Source organism: Rattus norvegicus, chromosome 8 (genome assembly GCF_021556685.1).
Source record: "Rattus norvegicus strain SHRSP/BbbUtx chromosome 8, alternate assembly SHRSP_T2T, whole genome shotgun sequence".
In the NCBI taxonomy this organism is placed as follows: Eukaryota; Metazoa; Chordata; class Mammalia; order Rodentia; family Muridae; genus Rattus; species Rattus norvegicus.
In genome coordinates this window covers 126,314,228-126,339,048 of record NC_141541.1, presented here as the reverse complement: position 1 = coordinate 126,339,048, position 24,821 = coordinate 126,314,228, and the positions used below count along the sequence as shown (strand labels likewise).

General features: G+C 48.4%; 1 protein-coding gene and 1 long non-coding RNA gene across 2 annotated transcripts in view; one reads left to right on the top strand and one right to left on the bottom strand.

The window, feature by feature from the left end:
• LOC148004380 (uncharacterized) lies at positions 1 to 19,847 on the top strand. Its single transcript, XR_015628109.1, has 5 exons — positions 1 to 151; positions 8,834 to 9,102; positions 13,192 to 13,317; positions 17,281 to 17,459; positions 18,444 to 19,847. It is a non-coding gene; the product is annotated as an uncharacterized LOC148004380 (long non-coding RNA).
• Itga9 (integrin subunit alpha 9) overlaps positions 1 to 24,821 on the bottom strand; it is a 309,149-nt gene that overhangs the window by 4,062 nt on the left and 280,266 nt on the right. The window contains 3 exon segments of the mRNA NM_001420002.2: positions 8,920 to 9,039; positions 18,501 to 18,602; positions 24,288 to 24,407. Coding sequence (NP_001406931.1) covers positions 8,920 to 9,039; positions 18,501 to 18,602; positions 24,288 to 24,407 — 342 coding nt within the window.

Below are 24,821 nucleotides of genomic sequence, written 5' to 3'. Positions count from 1 at the left end.
GGTACTTGGGGCAGTGGAAAAGATAAACATGTCACAGTCAATCAAGTCTGAAAAAGCTGCATTCTTCTAGATAGACTGTAGTACAGCAAAGGATCTGACCAGCCATGGGAGGAGCCACCATTTTTTAAGCTGATTTGCTGTTTTCCCTCCTGTAAGTGTATATGTGTTTATGTGTGTATTATATGTTTACATATGTGCATATGTGTTTATATGTTTGCATGTGTGCAGGTGCCTATGTTTATGTGTGTACTTGTTTATGTATATACGTATACATGTGTGCTTATTTGTGTATGTAATAACGTGTATGTGCACATATGTGTACAGGTATGCATGTGTTTATGTATATATTGTGTATGTTTGTGTATATATCTGTGTGCTTGTGTGTATGCATTCATATGCTTGTATTTGTGTATATGTGCATATGTGTGTATGTGTATGTATGTATTTGTGTGTGGAGGTCAGAACCAGGTGCTGTTCCTCAGGAGCTGTCTGCTTGGATTCTGAAATGAGTTTCTCAGTGTCCTGAGCCACGCCAAGTAGGTCAGGCTGGCCAGAAAGTTCCAAGCTCCAGGGATCTCACAGCACCTGCCCCCGCAGCACTAGGGTGGCGAGCATAGCCTGGCTTTATGTAGGTGTTGGGATGGGCAGAGGTGCTTTTTTTTTTTTTTTTTTTTTTTTGTTCTTTTTTTCCGGAGCTGGGGACTGAACCCGGGGCCTTGCGGTTCCTAGGCAAGCGCTCTACCACTGAGCTAAATCCCCTGCCTCGGCACCGTGTGGCAAGCATTTTACCAACTAAACGATGTCCCCAATTCTTATACAAACTTACTAATGTCCTGAGAGACAGCAGCCACAGAGGACCCATTTGACAAATACTGCTCTCCCATAATAAACTTTTCAAAGTATCCACAGGATCCCTTTCCTCCTTCTCATCTAGAACTTTCTCTCCTCTCTGTGGCATTTGTGGTATATCTATGCTGGAGTCAACAGCATGGACTACCCCAGGGCTGGCTCTGTATCCTGATGTAGGCTGGCAGTTTTCTCCAGTGCAGTACTCAGAAGACTTCTCTACCCCAGCCCTGAGGCTGCGCTTGGCCTGTTCATGAAGTGTTTTGCCCACATGTGTGCATGTGAATGTCACAGGCCAAAAGGCTTGCTGAAAGGACTTGGAGTGGCTAATGCAATGACTATACTCACATGTCCATCCTTGCCACCAACAAAGTCAAGGTGCTGTCCCCTCCTGCAGACACCAGAGCAAGTTCTCTCCTCTCAAAGAATCAACCCAGCTGCACACAGACAGCCTTCAAACTCCACTATCATCTCCAGAACCCCAGGCTCTAAGAGTTCTGATCCTGACAGTCAACCTATGGGTGATTATGTGCAGGGAGGGCTGAGTGTGGCAGTGCAGGCGAGGCAAGTGCACCTGGAATGGGGCTTCCCAGATGTCATAGAGAGGCTTACAAGGACCTCTTCCCAACAGATGGCAGTAGAGGGTCTTATTTTAACAAACCCGGATTTTTCAGGCAGATGAAGTGAAAGGTATGGAGGACAAAAGGGAAGAGGATTTGGGAATGATTTAGTCATGTAGTACCTGTCTAGTGTGCACAGGGCCATGGCTTCTGTTCCCAGTACCCCCCCACACACACACACGTATGCACACACAAAGAATGAATGGATGAATGGATATTAGTATGAATATTAGTTTTTATGGCCACCACACTGTATGATACCTTGTGCCAACTAGGGTTCAATGTCACCCTTCCTGACCATCTAGCAAGTAGGTCCCATGACTGAGACACCTACCTCAATCAAAGCTCTTTACCTATTCTTAGGGAGGGGCAGCAAGACCCTTCAACCTGTCATGTGCCATGAATGCTGCTTGGCTGTTCCTATCTGCTCCTATGGCCAGGATTTCAGCCCCAGACGCCTGGGCATTTAAAGGACTTCAGAGTTAAATGTCTGAAGGAGGAGTCAGGACTTCATCTATTTATGTGAGCAGAAGCCCCACCTCCTTTCTTCCTTCGGTCATCTTTACAGATTATACAAACTGGCTGGTAGACAGCCTACCATGGCATATCACAAGGGTTGTAATCAGAGCCTTCAGGTAAACTCTGAGAATCACACATGTGTGTGAGTGTATGTATGTGTATACAACATGTATGTGCAAATGTATGTGTACATGTATATGTGTGTATATATATGCATACATATACACACATACATATATTTTGAGAGTATGTCACTGTATAACTCTGGCTGGCCTAGTATTTACTATGTAGACCAGGCTGGCCTCAGGCTCAGAGAGACTCACCAGCTTGGCTGAGAACCCAAATATTGAAGGGAGATATACACAGTCAACACAAAGTAAAAACAAAATGACCCTATTCTTAACAGCTGACACATTAGTAGCATGATACGTTTTACTTTTAAAGATTGCTTCTGGGCTGGCCTGTTGCTTTTGGCATGAGTCAGGTCCTAGATTCAATCCCTAGCTGTAAGCACCAAAGACTTTTCCTCTTGCTTGAGGCATGGGGATGGGGGCAGATTTAAGACTAAGTCTAAGGCATTAAACATGATGTTTTGATACATATATCCAATGAGAAGTGTCTACTGTGATCAGGCTAAAGAACTCAGCCAGCGACTCATATGGTAACATTTGTGCTTCAGTGTTAATCTTAGCAAACTTCAAAGGCCGATACACACTTTCTATTTCAGGTTAAAGGATGGATACACTGTCAAGCAGAGAAAATTAGGAGAACTTGCAGGACTTGATGTGCTTTTCTCCCTTGCAGGCTTCCCTTGGGCATGCACACTCGCTTTTGTTAGCACTATTTGGGGATTTGGGGGAAAAATTCTGAAAAGTCTTGGGCGGTCCACTCAGCCCACCCTGAGCCTTCTGAGAAATGATTAACAAGAGGCATACCCTGTACCCATAGCGACCCCACACTTCCAAACCAGTGGAGCCAGTTATTTTTCCTGAGTCCTTTCTGGAATCTTCCAAGGAGGGGTCAGATGTTTTGTTTATAGTTATCCTGTTTGAAGGAGAGGCACGCCTCCTTTCAAGGTTTGTTCAGCTGGAGGCCTGGAGAAGCAGAGTCGCAAAGAGCAGCTCCCCGTAGACTAACACGATGTGTCTCCAAGCCTGCCAGAAAACCGGCAGAGTAGCAGATTCTCCCTGAGTGCCTTGGTTAGGTGGGTGCTGGGTGAATCAACGAAGCTGGGTGAGGTACTCAGTCCTGTGGTCCAGTCCACTTCAGGGTGATAAGCACAGCAGATCATGCCAGGGCATCTAGTCTCTTGGGGGTGCCTATCTGTGCAATGGCATTTGGGGTGTTTCTTGGGCAGTCATTCCAAGGACCTTGGGCACATTCTTCCTTGGACTAGCACTGGACCTTGTGTTTATGGGCCTCTCAGTTCTTCGACTGTTTATGTAGCATGTCTCCATCTCGAGATGTTGAGGACCCAGTATCAGACCAATATTTATTTCCAAATATAAACCAGACCCACAGCACGTTTGGGGCACATGGTTTTTAATGGGGTGGGGGTACGGGTCTGTGTGTGTACACGTCTACACAGTCTTTTGAGAAGTCTGGTTTGGAGGCAAGTTGGTGACCCCAGTGGCCTCTGGAGCAGTTGCCAAGCCTCACACATATTCTGTGCCACTTTGCAGAAGTCCATTGCTAAATATTTTTGTTGTTGAGTTACAAGGGACGTCCTCCAATAAAAACCGTGCTCTCTAAGAAAGTGTGAGAATACCAGGCTCTTGGAATAGCAGATGATGGAGGCCTCCAAGTAGCTCTTTTCAGGGGGGAGGGGCAACCAAACTCTTTCTGTACCCTGCTTCTATGTCACTTGGCCAGTTGGGACTGGGTCCTCCTGGGGAAACAATGACATGCTGGAGGGTCCTTGGTTGAGGGCAGGGGATGAGCTCCTTCACTGAAGGGGTGGCCTGTGTGCCTGGCAAACTGCAAACAGAAAGAGTGGTCTGGGGAAAGGGGGAGAGGGAGGCAGAGAAGCATTTTTCTCCTAAAAGGCAAATGCCCAAGTCTGTCTGTCTGTACCTCTCTCTCTCTCTCTGTCTCTCTCTCTCTGTCATTCTCTGTGTGTGTGTCTCTCTGTCTCTCTGTCTCTGTCTCTCTCTCTTTCATCTCTCAGGCTGGTGTACTGAGCTGAAGTTGTTTCTCAGATATGCTAGCCCCATGCTCTTGTGTCTCTGAACGATTCGACCTTCCCATAAACAGGCCTCTAGGAAGAGGCACCAGGCTGGGGTGTCTTCCAGCCCAGCCAGGAGCTGGCGCAAGCGAGAGGGAATGCTTTTGGATTTTCTGCCTTGAAAGAGTTTCACGTTTCAAAGTCTTCCTCCTGCACAGCGGTTTGGCAGGCTACCGTAATCCTCGCACATCAAGTTTAAATTACGGCTCCAGTGTCCATGGACAGCGCAGCTCTGAGAAGGTTGACTGGGATCCATTTCAGCGCTCTGCTTAGCTTGGGGCCTAGCTGTGGATTTTGTGTAGGAGCCAGGTCCTTTTGCCGCCAAGCGTGAGAGTCTGGGCCATAAGCAGGTCCTTTAGGAAGGTTCGGGGGAGCAGTAATGGCAGGGGTAGCGGGGGAGGCTGGGTGGGCTGAGTCCAAGGGCAAGGACTGGGGCTTAGCATCATGGAGAAGGCATTTGTGAGGCCCAGAGGGGCTAGAATTTCAGAAAGATGGGAACCCTACAGGATACATGCCACAAGGGTCAGGGGCCAGCGAACCAGGCCAAATCGTATTTGCTCCTCTCTGCCACTAAAGTACCTTTCTCACAGGGTTTCAAGACAGTATGAGGTCTGTTGTTTGCCTCTGCCCAGTTACCAGGAGCGTAACACCTAGCAGGGACCCAATGCTACCTTTCGAATAGAGACATCGGCCACTCGTGAGTGTGAAGCGGGTAGATCCACAGGCCTGTGTAGTACTAGGAAGCCCCAGTCAAGCCAGCTTTCCACTGAACTTCCAGTGTCACACCAGTGCACAGTCTTGGGACAACCACTTTTGGCTCATGTATATAAGACACAGATGACCAACCACAGGCAACAACATGCAGAGTCACTCTGAATGGGAACTCAAGAGGTCTCCTGGATGTTTCAGTGGGTGCCTGACGGCCTGAGTTCAGTCGCTAGGACCCAACAGTAGAAGGAGGGGACCCATTCTTGCAAGTTGTCCTCAGACCAACACGCCCTCCCTCAACTCCCCACAAAATAAATATTTTACAAGATTTAAAAAAAATAATAGAAGGAAATAGAAGTTTCCATACAGGAAGAGGACCTGACCTCTGGCCATCTATCCATTATGTGTTTCCTGGCCAGCTGGGTGGCAGATGCCAGCCGGAGCTTCCCTGGAGGGGAGTGGAGGAGATTACATATGGAGTATGGTAATAAGCCTGAACTGGTGAGGTCAGGCAAGCCAGATGTCGGACTGGACTTAAGCCAGATTTCAGCTGGATTCTCTGCGCTGTGCCATCAGTGTGATATTAACTTGCTACCCGATACCCATAATGCATTATTTTTAGGTAGGGATCAGAGTTGACAAAATGTCTGCAGCCCAATATTCTAGGGAATGTGGGTCTTTAAAAATAATCCACCATTTCAAAACTGCATTGTCTAACCTCCTCTCCACTCGATACATAGTCAGCCCTTAACCAAGATGTTTTTTCTCATGATCTCTCATCCCTCTTTGTGTAAGAGCGGGACTGCTTTATGGCCATTCCTGACAGTGGACAACCTTGTCATGCGAAGACTGTACTCAGAATTTTTTTAAAGATTATAATTAATTTTTGTGTTCTCACGTGTGCACGTGTGCATGCCACAGCGTGCATGTGGAGATCAGAGGACAACTCGTGGAAGTCAGGTCTCTTCTTGCACCCTGTAGGCTCCGGGATCACACTTAGGTTGTCAGGTTTGGCAGGAAGCACCTTTGCTGGCTGAGACATCTCAGCAGTCGTACTTTTATCTTTAAAATTAATTAGTCTAATGCGTAGTCGTGTGTGTGTGTGTGTGTGTGTGTGTGTATGTGTGTGCGTGCATGCCTGAGTGCATATATATGCATAGGTGTGTGCCTGGGTGTATACATGTGCCTATGTGTGTCCAAGTGAATACATGAGCGTGCCTGTGTGCCTCACCTTCTGAGAGCTCAGAGCAAATGGGTGTGTCGCACTGAAATAGCGGCTTAGTTGAGAAGAGTCCCCTTGAGGCAGGGGGGCAGGGTAGAGAGGCAGTGTAGGAAGCTTTACACAAAGGCTGACAAGTTAGCACATAAAGGAAACCAGTTGGCAAAGTTGAAGGCTGGAGACCCTCAGGAGAAGGCCAGCTAGAACCAGTTGGGACCGCTGCAGAGGTATCTGAAGGTGACCCGTGGTTCATTCTAATACGAAAATACCACTCCTCGGTGGCAGGAACCCTGAGGTCTATCAGCTGACAGGATTCGAGAAGGTAGGCATGATGTGCCATCATGGATTTAGAGAAAAGTGAAAGTCCTTATAACAAGGGTCCTTATAACATGGAGTCACCCGACTCCTCTGCCTCATCTCAAACAAGAGCCTCCATGTAACTCCCCGGCAGGTTGTGGGGACCATGAGAAGGCTGTGGAGAGTCTTCGAGGCATCAGAGAGCAGCATGCGTCTGCCTGCATTCACTCTGATCCAGGTACCAACAAGGCTCAGGGATACATGATCCCCCACGCTCGAGGTCACCCTGGACTCTCACTGCCTGGCATTAGACCCGTAGCCAGGGTGGTAACAGCAAGTTCTATGCAACAATATTTTAAAGCAGGGAAGAAGCACGCATAGCCTCTCTCTTGCCCTTCAAAGGAGAATAATGGGCCTACTGTGTGGTGCATACAAGGTTGCCCTTCAGTTCCCTTCCGTAGAAAAGAGGCCGTGACCTGTAGCCTGTGTGGGGCTCTTATCATGGTCTGTCACCACACTCTCTAAGCAAAGCTACACCAGTGGTGGCAGGCATTAAGAAGCAGGAGAGGACAGGTAATATGATGTTCCTGGGGTGGCCATTAGGACGTCATGTGGCCGGCCAGCCAGCTGAGGGAGCAGAATGGGAGTAGCCATGGCACTCCCTGCTTTGTCTGGGTTCATGAGGCTGGAGCAAGAGTGCTTTCTTCTCAGTCCAAAAGCCCCCAGGAAGGCAGATTCCCCACCCACCACTGGCCTTTTCAGACTCCAAACACTGAGCCTTGTTCACCCACAGGCCAGAGGCCCTCTCAGCAGGAAGGAGCTGGACAAGGAGGAGAGTTAAGAGTCTATCTGGCCATGTAGGGTAAACAAATGGCGAATTGGAGGCTTCAAAACAGAGGAAATATCTGCTGTTGGCGAACAGGGAAACGAACGCTAGACATGCTGTGAGTCGGGGTGGCCTTTCGGGAGGGCAGCTTACAATGGGGGCGACATCCCTCCATGCCTCTGTTCCCAGGGTCTCGTTCTAAGGACACAGTGAAGGATCTGTTCAACTTTCCGTCTTTTAAGGTCAATCACACTGGCAAGTTTATGTTCAGTACAAGTTGTGTTCAGCCAGGGACAATATTGGTTCTAGGGCTGGGGGGACTGCAGACTACAGAGTATGCACTGTCATTATGATGTGGCTGGAAATGGACTCCAAACAACTCGGGGAGAGGTTTACAGGATTGCTGCCAGGGAGTAGCAGGCCGCCAGATAGCACAAGGGACATCTGACATGTGTGGGTGTGGAAGGCGGACATATTTCCATGTGATACGTGTCATGCCTTTCCTTCAATCTCCAGACCCTCTTTCAAGTAAAGTACCACTGGTAGAGTAGTAAAAGACACAGTTCCCCTGGGGCTCTAGACTACATATGCTAAAGTGTATTTGTCATACATAGAGGTTTCCAGATTGAGTTGAATCCTCAGGGGATGATTCGGTTGGTGATCATGAAGAGCCGAGTTCTGAACCCATGTGAAAAGACACCAGGCAGGCTGGCCCTGTTTCACAACCCCTGCTGGGTAGGCAGAGACAGGCAGGCTCCTCCCTGGCCAGCCATTTTAGCCTCCTCTGTCTGCCCCAGGCCAAAGAGAAACCATGTTTCAAAAAAATGAGGGTGAAGGGCTGGGGAGATTGCTCAGTGGTTAGAGCACTGACCGTCCTTCCAGAGGACCTGGGTTTAGTTCCCAGCACCGACATGGCAGATCACAACTGTCTGTAACTCCAGATCCAGGAGATCCAAACCCCTCACACAGAAAGCAAAACACCAATGCACATGAGACAAGAATAATGACGCTGGAGAGTTGATTCAGTGGTGAAGATGCTCACCAAGCCTGACTGACTGGCTCCTGAAAGTTGCCATGGTGTGTGAATGTGCACAGACAGGAACTGAACCCATGATTCCCACTACATCTGAACAGACACTGGGTCTATTACTGGGTGTAACTGAACTAGCAAATTGTCCATGGGTAAGTGTGTGCCTCCTTACCTTTGGGTCAGGCTCTGCATGTCTCTTAGTGAGTGCCCATCTAAAAATCCACAGTACCTAAGCTTCCTCATCCCCCTCCAGACGGAAGTCACAACTAACACTGTCCTCAGCTGTAGTCACCTCTGGACTCTAGGAAAAGCACTGTTGTTGTCACACCACCCATCCTGAGAGCGCTCCCTACACAGGAGAAATCATCTCATGGGAGCCCGCAATGGCGGCAGCAACTGTGTCAGGATGGGTTTAATTCTCTGAGGATAGATAAGAGAGGGAGATTGAGGTCCCTTCTCTCTCTCTAAGGTGGTCTGAGAGGAGGCAAGATTCCATCTTCCACCTGAAGGGGCTTCTGACTGCCTTTGCCTGTGTACTGTGCAGGGAATCATCTTCCAAGGTTCCTGGGGAGGCCTGAGACCTGGTGTCCTGAGTGGGAATGAGCCGGCGTTTGTGGTCCCCAGACTTACCTTCCACAGCAGCACAGCCAGCAGCAGAAAAATGAGGATCCCCACCAGCAAACTGATGGCGATGATCCAGCCCACGACGTAGCCACGGGGTTCCAGGTTGTGCAAGGCCTCGAAGACCACCTAGGAGGTACCGCAAGGGTGAGAGCGTGAAACCGAGGTTCAAGTCTGGAAAGAGCTGTAAAGGTAACAACCCTGACTTCAAATATCACCAACTGAACAAGAGCATGGTGGAGAAAGTCGGGAATTAGACGACAATCTTCTACCTTGCATTCGGCTCTGAAGGAAAGAACACAGGGTTGCTCAAGCAGTGAGTAGTTCCCAGCTCCCGAATCAGTAGGTCCCTTAGTGTGGAGTTACTTGTTTAGGACCATTTGCCCTAATAGAGTGTGAACTGCACAAGGGCTAAGCCACCGTCTCGGGTCTCACAGCTGTGCTGTGAAAAGGAATTCGCTCAGGATGTGTTGTCATTTCTAATTTGAGCCACATGCAATTGGAGGATACGGTGATTTGAAAGAAAATGGCCCCCAGAGGCCCACAAGGAGTAGCCTTAGAAGGTGTGGCCTTGTTGGAGTGGGTGTGGCTTTGTTGGAGTGGGTGTGGCTTTGTTGGAGTGGATGTGGCCTTGTGGGAGTGGGTGTGACCTTGTGGGAGTGGCCTTGTGGGAGTAGGTGTGGCCTTCTTGAAGGAAGTGAACATTGTGGGCAGTCTTTGAGGTCTCGGATGCCCAAGCCATACCCAGTGTAGCAGTTTACCTCCTGCTGCCTGTGGCTCCAGATGTAGGACTCTTAGCTCGTTCTCCAGCACCAGGTTTGCCTGCAGGATACCCTGCTTCCTACCATGGACTAAATGGACTAGGGGATAATGGACTAAACCTCTCAACTGTAAGCCAGCCCCAATGAAACGCCATGGTCATGATGTCGCTTCACAGAATGACTAAGAAGTCTTATCCCATTGAGGAACACTTGCTTCTTTTGATGTATATGTATGTGTGTATCGGGGTGTGTATATGTCACATGTATACAGGTGCCCTCAGAGACTGTCCTAGGTCAGCTTTTGAGAGCCAAGTGTGCATCTCTCTCCAACTCTAGAGACACTGGGACGTCAGTTTGAAATGGATTACAATGGAAATATCACATCAAGGAACTGGTGAAGAGGTCACGGTTCCTCTTGCAGGAGAGTGGGGCCTTTGCCATTCTGTAGGCCATGCTGAATGCACTCCTTGGCTCACTTCTAGTCTCACAGGTCAGAAGGGAGAATGGTTTTTTTGGAACCCAAGTGTCACTGCGCCTCCTTCTTACAAAGAAAATGCCAATCTGGTTGTTTTTAGTTCCTTGTCTCTATTTCTGGAGTGAGGGAGGGGTGCTGAGTGATGTGGGTTGGGGTGGGGTGGTATAAATAGTTGTCCATGAGACAGTCTGGCTCTTTGGTTTCACATGTAGAACCCTGAATACAGAACTTGTCTTAAGGGAAACTCAGTGGAGCAAAGAAAGCTCTTCTAACAGGGGAGCAAGCTAGGGGAAATGGCCTAGGAACCCCAGCAGGCACCTTGGGGGATGGGGTGGTGTAGTCGACAGCCAGGTGGTTTCTCTGAGCTTGTTTTTCCAAACCTGTGTATCAAGAGTGCTTCAAGCCCTCCCTAGAGGTTCAGACAAAAGTCAGCCAAAACTTCTGGGCAGACAAGAATCCCGAGCCAGCTCTGGACTCAGAGAGGGGTTAGTTGTAAGGCCTAGGACACTGCACTGAGACCTCTTGGCAAAGCCACTTTGGAGGTCTGGCTATGAGATGAGAGCAGCCACTACAGTTTAGTCTGGCGGATTTTGTAAGAATGCCCTGTCATGTCCCTGGAATGCTACTTTGTGTCTTTGCTTTTTTTTCTCAGAGATGTCCTTGGCCCTCTTGGATGTGAGCTCTAGGCCTTGGCAGATCTGTCTCTTGTATCCCGACAGCAATAGATTCATCTGTGAGTGATTTGATCACATGCAGTGTGCCGAGAATGCCAGGGCTACACAGAGAAACCCTGTCTTGAAAAAACAAAAACAAACAAAACAAAACAAACAGACCCCCAAGATAACAGCAAAGAAAAACTGCTTTATAAATTATATCTGTCTGCATGTGTGTGTATTTATGTATCTATGTGTAGTGTGTGAATTTGCATGTATACAGTTATATATTTATTTTCTGAGATAGGGTCTTATTCCATAACCAAGACTGGTCTGAACTTACTGTATAGCTCAGTGTAACCTTGACCTCGCAGCAATCCACCTGTCTCAGTGTCCTAAGTGCTGGGATTATAAGTACCACATCTGGGTTGATGCACAGCTTAAAATTTTTATTCATTCATTTTAGCATATTGGCATTTTACCTGCATATCTATCGGGTATCATATTCTGAGTGCCTTTGCGGATCAGAGAGGGCACTGGATCCCCTGGGACTGGAATTATAGATGGCTGTGAGCCTCCATGTGATTGCTGGGACTTGAACCCAGTTCCCTTAGAAGAGAAGCCAGTGCTCCTAACCACTGAGCCACCTCTATCTGGATGCACAGTATTTTAACAAATTAAAAACATGAATCTTGAACAAATATGTGGTGAGTGTAAGTCGAAGACACCAACCACTTATGGAATCAGCAGGAGGTTAAAGTGGGCTTAACAGGTGTGCGGGTGCTGAAATCTGTTGAGTAAAATCAGACTCAAAATTGACCAATACCCCATAGGATGATGGGTTTTGGGGTGATATTTTTGGTCAGATAGAAACTATTTTCATCCTTATTGACAATCATCCATAACTTATGAAGCAGCCTCCCAGATATCTCTGAAGGGACAAGACCTTTTTAAGAGACAAGGGCCTGCTACTACATAGAAACCCTCAGAGGGTAAAGACTGCCTCTCACCCATGACTGGGGATTGAACTGAGGGTACCAGACATACTAGGTAAGGACTGTACCATGAAGCCACATCCTTCAATCTCCTCCTGACTGTGTAGTTATGGCTCTGGGAAGAGACCAGGCCACAAGGGGAAGAATTCTGCAATTAACTGACCACTAAATCTGAGTGTGGTGTGCACCCGAGGCTACCACAGGCACAGGTCGCTTCTAAGAGAGAGGGTCAGCTGCGTGTCACCCTGACCGATTCTTGCTGACCGCTTAGAAAGACCAGTTCATCTACAGCAGTACATGTGTGTGCACAAGCGTGTACGTGTCAATCTATCCAGATGGGGCTCTGGAAATCTTAAGGGATATAATTAGTGGCCAGTGAAAGAGTGTGGTAGATTTGCTCATTTGAAATATTATCCTTCACAGCTGTGAGGTTTTCTTGGGGACCAGGAGTTCTGGGGTGTCCCAGATATCCCGCTCCTGATTCAAGCAAAGCGCATTTCTATGAGGGTATGGGCTCTGTCCTTTAACATGGCAGTGCTGATAACTGTGACCGCGACTGGAAGCTGCTGCTTCAGAGTGGTAATGGGGCTCCCTGCTTCTTTGGCTCAATTGTGTCTTTGTTTTTGCTGGCTTTGACATGCTAGGATACCTCCCTCAAGTTCGTTCCTCTCCAGCCTCCAGGCCTTAACCCCACCTCAAAAAGGTTGGGGATGGCTCAATTGGAAACAACGCCCCTGTCAGTTTCTTTGTTGGCTGACATTCTTGTTGTCCTGTAGTCTCCCCAGGGTGGATGGTATGGCTATGCCCACCTCCTCCCTCATTCTGTCCTCAGTGCCCATCACAGCACCCAGCCCTTAGGAAGCCTTCAGATGCCCTCACCAACAGACTAAATGGAACCATTAGAAACACAGCTTGTGTGTTTGGCGAACTGCACTTGGAGCTTTCCCAGTTTCTGATGGACGGAGCTTAGTTCTCTCACCACAGGGTGTGGGTGAAGAGGAAGAACCACCCACCCTCTGATGGCACGGGAGGGGTGTTGATGGCTTTCTAGCCAGGCTCCGTGCCATACATGACAACATAACTTGAGGTTCAAGGTAGAAAAGCTTCCGGTACAGAGGGCATTTCTAACTGGGATTGCCCACCTCTGGTTTATGATAGCAAAGTTATGGCTGAGTAGCAGTACAGCTGAGGACTGGCAGGTGGCATCCCCTGGAACGAACTTTTTGTGCTGTGTTAGAAGATGGCCCCTTTGGCTGAGATACTCTGGTTTGTGTCTTTGGTTGGGTAGAAGCTGGGAGCAGTGGGAAGGGTCAGGCACTGAGAAGACACTGTATGTTGGCCGCTCTTCTAGAAGCTTCCTTAGAATTTTTTTTTTTAAAGAAATTGTGTGTCCGCAGGTGTGCCTACTTGTCTAAGTACCGTGCATGCAGGTGACTGAGGCGGCCGGAAGAGGGCGTCCTAGCTTCTGGAGCTACAGGAGGATGTGGGGGCTGGGAATTGAACCCAGACCCTCTGCAAAGGCAGTAAGTGTCCTTAACCTCAGATCTCTCCAAACCTTTCTAGAAGCTTCTTACTGGTGCTGTTGAAGGCTTGACTGATTTGGCAGGGCAAGCTTATTCAGGGGTGCACACAGGATGTGGGGAGGAGGCTTCCTTCTGGGGTCTGACGTAAGCTGAGGAGGGAGAACCCCGGCTCAGAAGAGGAGATTGGGGTCCAGAGGACAGGAGTTGGCTGGGCTGTGCAGATACTACGGAGCTTAAACAAATAACTTGGAATAAACTGATTACTTCCTTTTCGTGTGAGCGTCTTTGTCTCCGCTCATTCATTTGGAGTGGTTTTGGCTCCTCACCAACACATGACTGCCGAGCGGTTACAAGGCAGAGAGAACGGACCCTCAGGCTGTGAGTCCAGAGGCCCAGACGCCACCCTCGGCTCACCCAGTGTGAGATCTTAGGCAAATTAATTATTTTCTCCCAAGTATCACAGACTCCTTCTTCCCTGAAAGGACTTAGGGGTTCTCTAATGGGGAACGGAAGCCTGGAGTTTCAAGGGGCTTCTATGAATCAGTGATCTCTTGTCCCCACATGCAGGAGGACACATGGCTCTGTGGTAGAAGACAAAGGCTCCAAATACATTTCCTCTCACACCAGCCAGGAAGCAGGGCTTGCCCCAGTACATTCTTTAGTTTTGTCTTTAGAAAGGCTCTTGCTATATGGCCAAGGCTGGCCTCCAATTCAAGGTCCTCTTGCTTCTGCCTCCAAAGAGCTGGAACTACAGGTATGATTCACAATGCCCAGCTCAGAATAGTTCTTGGGAGAGAACAAAGCAAACACAGCTCACCCGGCCATCTTTGGACAAGGCTCCCATGCTCTCTCAGTAGGATGGTTGCCTGTGCAGGAAGCTCCCAATAACACACGGCCCGAGCGTTTGCTCAGATGCAAGCTTAGCTGACTTACCGCTGCCTTTCATGACTCCTGAAGCACATGGAAGGAGGCAGCTGTCACCATTAGTGGGATCTCCTTCCCATGCTGTGGAACCGTCCACTACTGGGGAAAGATGGGTTCCTGTCCATGCCAGAGCAGCCGATAGCACCAGGACATGAGGACTCAGGGAAGCTGGCCCCAGAGTGCAGGGTATTGAGTATTTCCTGTGGCAGGACTCAGCACAGCCCTGGATTATCAAGTTTCCTGACTCGTTTTACCCCTCCGTTTGGGTCTCCAGGTGATTCCCCAAACTCTCAGACGTGTGGAGGTCTAGCCTACTCTGCTTCTCCAAAGCAGGAAAGGGTAGGTTTCTGCTGCTGACCCCAAGGTGGAAGTCTGGTGCACATACCCTGGCAAGGTCACCCAAGGTCTGGTCAGTTTATGCTGACACCAAGAAAACAAGTGAGAATCCATACCAGCCTCTAACACAGAGGAAGGGAGTATGGGCTGATGCCCCAAGAACTAACAATTCTATAGTCTCCTAGTTTACATTGGGGGAGTCTCTGGCCTCCTTTGTTGTTTATTCTCCTTAAAAATATGGACGTGGTTGGGGCTGGAGAGATAGCTTAGTGGTGGAGAGCAAGAAATACTCTTGGAGCAGACCCAAAAAACATGGGGTAATGTCTTAGTTTGGGCAGAATGACCAAGAGCAACTCAGGTTGGGAAAGATTTATTTCGCCTTACCCCTTACAGCCGGGAGGGGAACGCAGGGTGGGAACGGAAGCAGAGAGCTTGAAGGCATGGGCCTATGTCTTGCTCAGCCTGTTTTCTTATAGTACCTAGGCCCACCTCCTCAGGGGCGGCACAGCCTGTCCAACAGAAGCATTTTCCCAATGGAGGTTCCCTTTCCTCAGATAGCGTGTGTCAAGTTGACAAAAAACTAACCAAGCCAGAGTACTTGACGAGCTTTTGCCTCGGCTGTTGGCTTTCCTAGTCAATTCCCAGGGCAGGGGATAGCTCCACTCCCTGTGATCTTTGGGTGCCTTTTCCTGGTTCAGGAACGAGGTCAGACGTCTCCGGAGTATATTTCTATGTTCGTTCTGTACTGCCGCTCTCTGCACAGAAAGTATTTCCAGAGGCCCCAGTGGATCCTGTGGATAGTGCTAAACCCATCAGTCCTAACCCTACACAGCCACAACAGAGTTTGATGTCTAACAGGAGACTAACAGTAACAACACCTCACACGGTAGATGATTATAACAGTATTGTACAATGGCACCTATGGATCGTTTCTGGAATTTCCCATTAGTATTTCAGACTGTGGTTGACTAGGAACGAACTGTGGGGAGTAACACTATAGATAAGGGTGTGCTCATGCACCCCTCTGAGGTGAACTCCTCCTCCTGATAGAACCAGTTTCCCAGGATGCACGTAATTACCTCAAAATCTCTGTGGGCTTCCTTACCTTTTTCTCGCTTAACCCTTAACTCACTCTGAGCAGTGAGCTGGATTGGGTTGACTGTGAAAGTCAACATGTTATTGGCTCCTCACAACCTTTGACCCCGTGGCCTTGGAGACCTCACTGAGGTCTTCAGGTCTAAGACTGCACAGAACCCCATCGGCACCATTGAAATTGATCTTGCATCCTCCTGGTAAGTGTGGTGGTCTGCTTCAAAATGGCCCCCCCTGATATATGTGAATACTTGGTCCCCAGTTGTTGGAACTGCTTGAAAGGATTGGAAGGTGTGGCCCTGTTGGAGGAGGTCTGTCACAGGGTGTGGGATGGGCTTTGAGGTTTCGAAAGTCTACCCCATTCTCTGCTTCATGCTTGTGACACAGGAGAGGAGCTGTGGGCCAATGCTCCAGTGCCATGCCTGCCTACCTGCTGCCTTGCTTCCTACTATGATGCTCAGGGACTCAACCTCCGGCACAGTAAGCCACAGAGAAACTCTTCTATAAGTTGCCTTGGATGCAGTGTCTTATCACAGCCATAGAAAAGCCACTGAGAGCAAATATTTCTGATGGACACCTTAAGTCCTCAATCAGTCGACTCCATATTCTTAGTTACTAACAAGTGTTCTGCAAAGTACTACTTGTATCCTGACATAAAAATAAAAGGCCCTTGGGCTGAGGATGGACCTCAGGGTAGGTCAGTCGGCTAACATGCTTGATTCCTCGGGCTGGGGTGTGTGTGGGAGCGGAAAGGCACGAGGGAAAGTGTCTGGCTGTCCTAATTCACCATCGTGTATGCTATTTATGGTTAAAAACCCAACTGCTTTCCTCCTTGCCACGCCCTGCTGGACACCAGACACAGATTTGTTTCCTCATCCATTCAAGGCCACAACAATGTTGTGCCTAATCTGAGAGGCTGTAAAATTTCACCTGATTTAAATTTGCTGCTCCGCCTCTGTGGAAATCCCCCTTCAGATAGAAGGTTGATTGGAGCCAGGCACCGGGAAGAATCATGCAGGGGTGGGGGAGGTAAAGGGAGGGGATGTACTTGTTCTTAAACTAGAAGTCTTTCTACTCAGAGATTTTCATCCCCTACTAGGAGAGTTGAGAACACACTGCAGAACACCCTGAGTGGAAGGAGCCTTCAGAGAGGGCTCTTTGGGGATTCTCAACAGGGGAGGGGTGGGAGGGTGGGGTTGTGGTGGTGGGAGGAGCCTTCCTTCTCTGAGGATTCTCCTTGAGCCCTCCATCCCCTCCCTTTTAGAGAATGAAAACAGAACAGAACAAAACAAAACCCCAACAACAGCTCCTGGCCAAGACTTGGTGGGGAAAATATCACCACAGCTCTCAAAACAGAAGAGTCAATGATTTGGAGGCCCAGTGCACAATGGCTTCGCAGTGCCTCCCTGGATCCCAGGGAGAGGGCAGCACAGCCAGAGCGGTCTCTCCATCCGCGCAGGCGCACACTGTTAACCGTTTCTATTGGTGCTTCGGTGTTGATACCATGGTTTATCAGAGCATCCTAAACCTCCAGGTTGGGCATATGGCATCCCATGGTGCCATTTAACCCGTGCCATGACATTGAACAACCCTTGTTCAACTCTCTTTCAGAGCGGTCAGGCTGGACACCCATCCCTGCACTGACTGTAGGATGGCTGACCCCTCACGAAGCCGTCATCCTAGACTGGCTAATGTTCGAGTGATATTTACTGACAGTAGGAAAGGGATTGCCCTGTCACTGAACCTCGAGCTCACTTCTTTGGCTGCACTGGCCGCCCATGAAGCCCCAGGTACTTTCTGCCCCTCTGCATTTCCCAGAGCTAGGATTACAGGCTCGGACTGCCACATCTGGCTTCTTAGATGGGTGCTGGGGGCTTGAACTCCATCGTCTTTGCACAGGAAGCACTTTACTGACTGAACCATATTCCCAGCCTCTCACATCAGAGTGGAGGAGTGGTGGGTCTCTGTTGTGGCTAGAAAGTAAGTTAGCAGCATTCTTCTGTGTAAGTTCATACTTTTTGAATTCACTTCATAGGTTTGTTTAAGCAACACAGAATCAATGAGAGAGGCGGGCAAGCCTCCCCTGAGAGACGGTAAAATCCATGAGAGGGGGTAGGAAAGGGCAGCAGGTTGCACAGCTCCTCAGCAGAGCGGTTCATAGACCAACTTCCTTGTCTATGCCCCTGGGACTGAACTTAGGAGGGTGTCAAGCAGTGGATGACCTTTCTCTCCCCAGGAACAAGGGGGAAAAAAGGCAGAATTCCAAGGCCTTTCTGTTCAGTCTCTCTCTCATTGAACAGCTAAGCCATGAGGCTGGCTGCCCACTCTGAAGCCGGACGATTTTAAGGAGGACAAGGGAAGAGGAGGAAGAGAGCGAGAGAAGGTTCTAGGTCTTGGCAACTTGACATGGCCTCTTAAGGACAACCAAGCAATAGTTTCTTAAGCCCCTCCCACACCCACCCCTCCCCAGTGCTTAGCCGTGAAACAACACAGGCAGGAGAGCCTAAGAGGTTTTTAGGGAAGGGCTGGAGAGAGATAAAAATAGCCTTGGCTTCATCATGGAAATCTAAGCCCTGATGAAGATACTTTCAGGCAGTTTTTCCTTTGGCCAATCACTGCAAGAAACTTTCAAATACCAGCAGAATCCTAAAACCAATGTTAACGCAACAACAGAGCCATGAGGCCTGCCAGGGGCCCCTGGGACCCAGAGCAGCCATGGCTTTGGGTCTACCACAAACCCTTCCTCTTAGCTTAGAAAATGTCTCTCCTTTCAGATCCCAGCTCCAGGTCCCCATCCTCTGAAGAGAGCTGTCCCAGGGCAGCGGACTCACCAGAGTCTCTTCTGGGTTCCCGTTAGCTATCTCCACCACTCTCAGAGCAGGCTCCACCTTCACCTTGGCTCGAGCCATGAACTGGATGACAGAGGAGCTGTCCTGTGGGAGAAATGACACAGTTCACCGCCAGATGCTTTCAAATGACATTGAGAATGATGCGACCATGAGGGGGCGCTCTGCAGAGCTGAACTCTCAGGGTTCCATGAAGATTCCACACACAGTTTATCCCTGAGCTCGCAGCTTCCCCATCCCTGGTACCCGCCGGGCGTACACTTCTGCCTTCCCTTGAGAATCCCTTTGGACAGCAGAGGATACAGAGTTACCATTTAGTCTTCCAGTAACCAGCACGTGCAAGCCTGTGTGCTGCGGTTTCCTGAGTGGTGGGGGCTGGATGCTGGGGGTGGGTACTGACATATTCACGCAGAGTGGAAGATAAATAAAGCTCTTTAACTGTGTGCAGCAAATCCCAGCCTGGCATCCCCAGAAGGCATCTGATTCCCATTTTCTAGTCATCTTCCTGCCCAGATCACAGCCCTCAATACCATGAAAACTTAGCTCTTAACTCTTTCTATGCTCTTGAATGAAGTTGTTTTGGGGCTGAACACCCAAAGAAGGTATCTGAAGGTACGGTGACAGGTGGGGGTAGGGTGGTAGAGACAAACATCTAGTTTATAAATGATGGGGCAAAGAGGGAAACCTCTGAGCCTCAGGGAGTGGCTGTTGGCAGAAGCAGTCAAAAGCCTGGCTGTGGGCTCCATTTCAAAGCCACCATCCAGATAACACGAACACGGCTCCAAAGTAGGGATGGAGAAAGCATTTGGGAATAGATGTAGGTTGGTGAAATTAGGAAAGGCCAGTGCCCTAAGTCAGATGAGGGGTGCTGATGACTTGTGGAGTGTCCTCGCTGCCCCCGATGTCTGGGCTCTGCTAGCCAGGTGTCTTTGGTGTTTTTACCTGAGTTCCTCTGTCACTCCAGGAAGCCAGTGTGGTTTGTACATGTCCCTAGAGTCCAGGTGTTACAGATTTAATCTCTAAAGATTTGTGGCGTGGAGTTCAGAGGTAGGCTTCTGGTAGCTAGCTACATTAGGCAAGTCAGAAGGATGGAGAGTCCATGTGCCTTAGGGGAGTTTCCTGGGATTGGAATCTTTTCTTCCGGAATAGAAGGCTTATGTGACACAGGAGGTAAGGGAGAGGTCATGAGTCTGGGAAAATGAAACTGGAAAGGTTCTGGTAGCCCCCAGCTTTAGGGAAGGAATAGCAGCTGTTGGGGGAGGGGCTCTGATGAGATGAGTTACAGAGAGGAGTTTCTCAGAGCTCAGGGCTACCAGTCTGGGTTATCACCCATGTGGAGGGGGTGGGGGGTGTGAGGTGGGGGTGGGTGGTGATGAAATGAGGGTGTGGGGGAGGTGTGTGAGTGGGGGATGGGCTTTCCAGCGATGCAGCAGCTGCCTGGAGTCATCTTGGCTCCTGTGAGTGGCTGAACCTCTATATTCCTGTAGGAACCACAACTATTCATCTGTTCACCAGGCTGGAATTTGGCCCAACCATTACTCTGGTTTGTTGTGGATTTCCCTTCAGAGGGGTGTGTGTGTGTGTGTGTGTGTGTGTGTGTGTGTGTGTGTGTGTGAGAGAGAGAGAGAGAGAGTGTGTGTGTGTGAATATGTGTGTGTGTGAGTGTGTATGAGTGTGAGTGTGTATGTGAGTGTGTGTGTGAGTGTGAGTGTGTGAGTATGACTGTGTGTGAGTGTGTGTATGTGAGTGTGTGTGAGAGTGTGTGTGTGAGTGTGAGTGTGTGTATGTGAGTGTGAATGTGAATATGTGTGTGTGAGTGTGTATGAGTGTGAGTGTGTGTGAACGTGTGTGTGAGTGTGAATGTGTGTGTATGTGAGTGTATAAGTGTGTGTGTGAGTGTGTGTGAGAGTGTGTGAGTGTGTGTATGTGAGTGTATGAGTGTGTGTGAGTGTGTGTGAGTGTGTGAGTGTGTGTATATGAGTGTATGAGTGTGTGTGAGTGTGTGTGAGTGTGTGTAAGAGTGTGTGTGTAAGAGTGTGTGTAAGAGTGTGTGTGTGTGTGTGTGTGTGTGTGTGTGTGTGATGTACCAGGAAAACTCTGTCACACGATGCTGTGGTGACAGTTTTCTTTTTTTTCTTTTTTTTTTTTTTTTTTTTTGGTTCTTTTTTTCGGAGCTGGGGACCGAACCCAGGGCCTTGCGCTTCCTAGGTAAGCGCTCTACCACTGAGCTAAATCCCCAGCCCCTGGTGACAGTTTTCTAAGGAGAGGAAAGACCTGTGGTGCCACCGTGTAGCTTGAGGCCCCCACCGTAGGCTAAATCCATGCACTAGTTCCTTGAACTTCTCAGGCCTCTACACCTGAGTCTGGAGAAGTCAAAGGAATTTCTATTATTTTATGTCACCCTGTCCCTTGCTCCCTGTGACACAGACGATGGACTAAGGCAGATCTCACAGTCAGTGGCCAGCTTTGACCTGTACCGGTCAAATGTACACAGAAACAACAAAGACCTCTCCACACATCAGCAGTCCTCACCATTCCTAATGCTGCAACCATTTAAGGCAGTCAGTACCTTACGCTGTGGTGACCCCAAGGGTAGAATTTACTTCTGTTACTAATTGGTTTTGCTACTGTTATGAGTCATAATATAAATATCTGATGTGCAGATGGCTTTAGACAACTCCTGTGAAATGGTTGCTTAACTCCCAAAAGGGCTGTGCCTCACAGATTGAAAAACATTGCTCTAGACGTAAATTCCAAGGGGACCCTTGGCTCATCACCCAGGAAACCGCAGAGACCACCCTGGGGCGGAACAAGGGGATCCTTGACGGTGTACTTTATGTAGAAGTTGTATACAAATTAATCTTTAAAAAACAAAACAAAAACCAAAAAACCAAAACAACAACAAAAAAACCCCACAGCTAAAAACAGCTTAAGAGTTTCATAAACATATATCAGCTGTCCATATTAGTGAGATTTAATGGGGTATTTCCAGACAACCACGGGAGTGCCGGGCTCCTATGTGTAAGGCCCACTTGAACATGAAAACTATATATGCATGGTCAAATGAAACTTTGTTATTAAAGAATAATGTTAATGATGCATATTTCTCTGTGTCTGGTATTTGTGTATGTGTGGGTGTGTGCACATGAGTGCAGGTGTCTGAAGAGGCCAGGAGAGGGCGTCAGATCCCCTGGATTTGGAGTTACAGGCAGTTGTGGGCCACCATGTGGTTGCTAGGAACTGAACTCTGATCCTCTGAGCAGTCAGTGCTCTTAACCACTGAGCCATCTCTCCTGCTCCTCCCTCCCTCCTTCCTTCCTTTGTTCCTTTCTATTTTGTTTTCTTTTTTTAAACTATCCTCTACCGTAATTAAACAAAACAAAACAAAACAAAACACTTTTAAATGCTTCTGGGAGGACTGTCATTCAAAAGAATATTTCTGCTTCATAAGATCTTCCAGCAATTTAATAGTTTTGTAAATTTTAGTTTCCCGTCCTCTGACCTCCTATTGATATTACACTTAATTAATTACTTAATTTGGTGTGGGAACACTGGGGTCACATACAGGGCACAAGCCTATAGGAGAGATCAGTAGACAATTTTTATTGGTCCGTCTTCTCCTTCCATCATGTGGATTGTCAGGATGGAGCAAGGTAGTCAGGCTTGGCAGCAAGCCCCTTCACCCACTGAGCTGTAGAGCCATCCTCTGACACTGTATTTTTTATTATAAATCACCATTGTCACCACCGTAGACATTAACAGTGATAATAATGGTTAGGTTAGAGGCCAAGCAGATGAAGGGCTGGCCCCCGGTGGCTGTGAAAAAGGCCTTAGGGACACTTCCAAAGGAATCCCATCCTCTGAAGATTAAAAAATAAAATAAAATCAGACCCAACATTTCAAATGAAAGCTAGCTGAGGTTAAAACAATAAAACCTCAGATTCCCTTGTCTGGAGCCAACCTCGAGGTCAAAGGAAAATAAACAACTCTAGGCTGAGGCCAGCCACAAGGTCTGTGTTGATCTAAGTCCTCAGGGAGACCCAAAGGCCCTGGAGCCATCTGGTCGACTCCCCCAAGACACTGTGCTAGCGTCCAGGCCTGACGGTCCTTCAGACTCAAGGCATATTCTGTGCATAACCCAGAGCTGTCACCTCTCTTGCCTGGGAGCTCCATTGGTTTGCCTGACCGGTGGGAACCTTTCTTGGATGGAGTCAGGAAAGAGTGGTTCTCATCCTTCAGTGCCATCGCCCTGGGGGCCATGATCAGTAAGTTCATGGGAAATAGACCGTTGGTAGCATGGTTAAGATGGACCATCGAGAAACATGTGGACTCATAGGGGACCATGTCAGGGAGGGACTCCTGGGAGGGGGATGGGAGACTGGCTCACACCTGGTCTCCACCAACATTGACCCATACCAGGGAAGTCCTGAGTGTGAGCCCGCCTTCCACAAACTAGTTTCCCCAGATGGTGTCCAGATCTCCAGTGTGTGGAGATTGCATTAGCTATAGAGAGACAGGGAAAACAAAGCAACCCCCACAGCCCAAAGACTGCGTTTTCTCAGGCTGCTGCATCACTGCTGGATCTGATTAAAAGCTGATCACGAGACAGCGATGCTTCTCACCCGCTTTGTACACATCTTGCATGTTTAGTCTTGTCAAATAAAACTAAAACGGAACTCTGAGGCATATATATATATGCCTTCATATTCAACTATTTCTATGGCATCCTGTGGTACAAAGCCTCTCACCAGCCAGCGCTTGAAATATGTCAGAGTACACCTTTAGGGTCACTGATTTGCTTTCTGACAGAGATTTGGAGCCATATTTGATAAACTCACAGTAGCAAAGCAATCTATGGTTCACAAGTCCAACTTCTTTGAGGGGTCATTTGAACAAGCGATCAGGCAAACTAGTCTTCATGAGTCAGATCTGGCCCTCTGCTTGTTTGTGTAAAGTTTTATTAGGAACACAGCCATGCCCTGCATTTGGCTATTGTCTATGGCTGCTGGCAGAGTTAAACTGTTGCAAATGAGTAAATTAGCATATGTAACTGTGCCGTTTGTCACAGGTGCTCCAGGGTCAGCGCTATGAACACCAGTAGTCCATCACAAAATCAACTTACTTAAAATAGTGTGAGCTTCTCTATTGTTTGTTGTTTTGTAAGTTGATGAGCATCTCGAGCCTGTCACAAGTGACCTTAGTATGTCACAAGGTCAAAAGACTGAGCACGTGTGCTTCTGGCCTGTTAAGCTTAAAACAGTTCTTCCTAGCTCTTGACAGGAAAGGCTGGCTGACCTTTGATCAAAACCAGAACAAAACATGGTCTCCAAATCAGTAGAATTTGTAAGCTTGTCAGTAACGTCTCAGGTTCCAACTGCCAAAGAATCTGAGGTTTTATAAGCCCAGGGGGTATTTGGTTTTTTGAGAGATTAAACTGAGTGATCCGGCTACCTCTACCTGGAATTAAAGGCACGCAGCACCACGCTCTACAGATTAACGCAAGGAAAATTAAAAGAGCAACGGCACGGATATCAGGGATGGGCAGATGAGAACTCGGGAAGCTGGTAAAGACGCCAGCTGCTCGAAGTGTGGTCCCAGCTACTCTGCACTTCTAGGTCACACTGCCAGTCCTTGGATTAAACGTAAAACTGAGCGTCTGAAACTGTATCTCGGCAGCGTCTAGTGGACGAATCGCCAGTGGTGCATGCTGGGAAAGTTTGATTCCAGGGTTTCTGGGTAACCCCTGAGAGCGCGCGTGACCCGGGGACTCACCTTCTTCAGAATCTCCGTGTTCAGTAGCATGTATAGGTCGATGGTGCGGCTCTCCTCTTTAGGGAGGGCGCTAAGGTTGCAGTGCAGTGTTAGGCAGAAGCTCCCTGTCTTTTCACAGTCCTGAGGAGAAAATGTCCAGATGGAATTAAGAGACAGAGACCATCCAAAGCCATCTACAGCACAGAGTGTCTGCCATGTTGGCCGAGGCAAAATCAAGAAGAAGAGGTGGGGCACGTGGAGTGACTGACGCCAGACCTCCTGCCCAGCTTGTCAGGGACCCAGGATGCCATCCCAGCTCCAAAATAGAAATTAGGTGTGTCCAGTCACCGAATACACCTGCCCCACCAATTCGTTTAGAAAAAGTGATTTTTTAAACAAGTATTAAGGTATAGGGGGAAGGGGTTGTGTAACCTGAATTATTTTCACGATTTCTTCTGTTTAAAACTGTACCACACAATTCAGTTACTGTTATTTAATATATAAATTGTACTGGTATAAAGAGTAGCTTAAAAAGAAACACAAAACAAAAAGCAA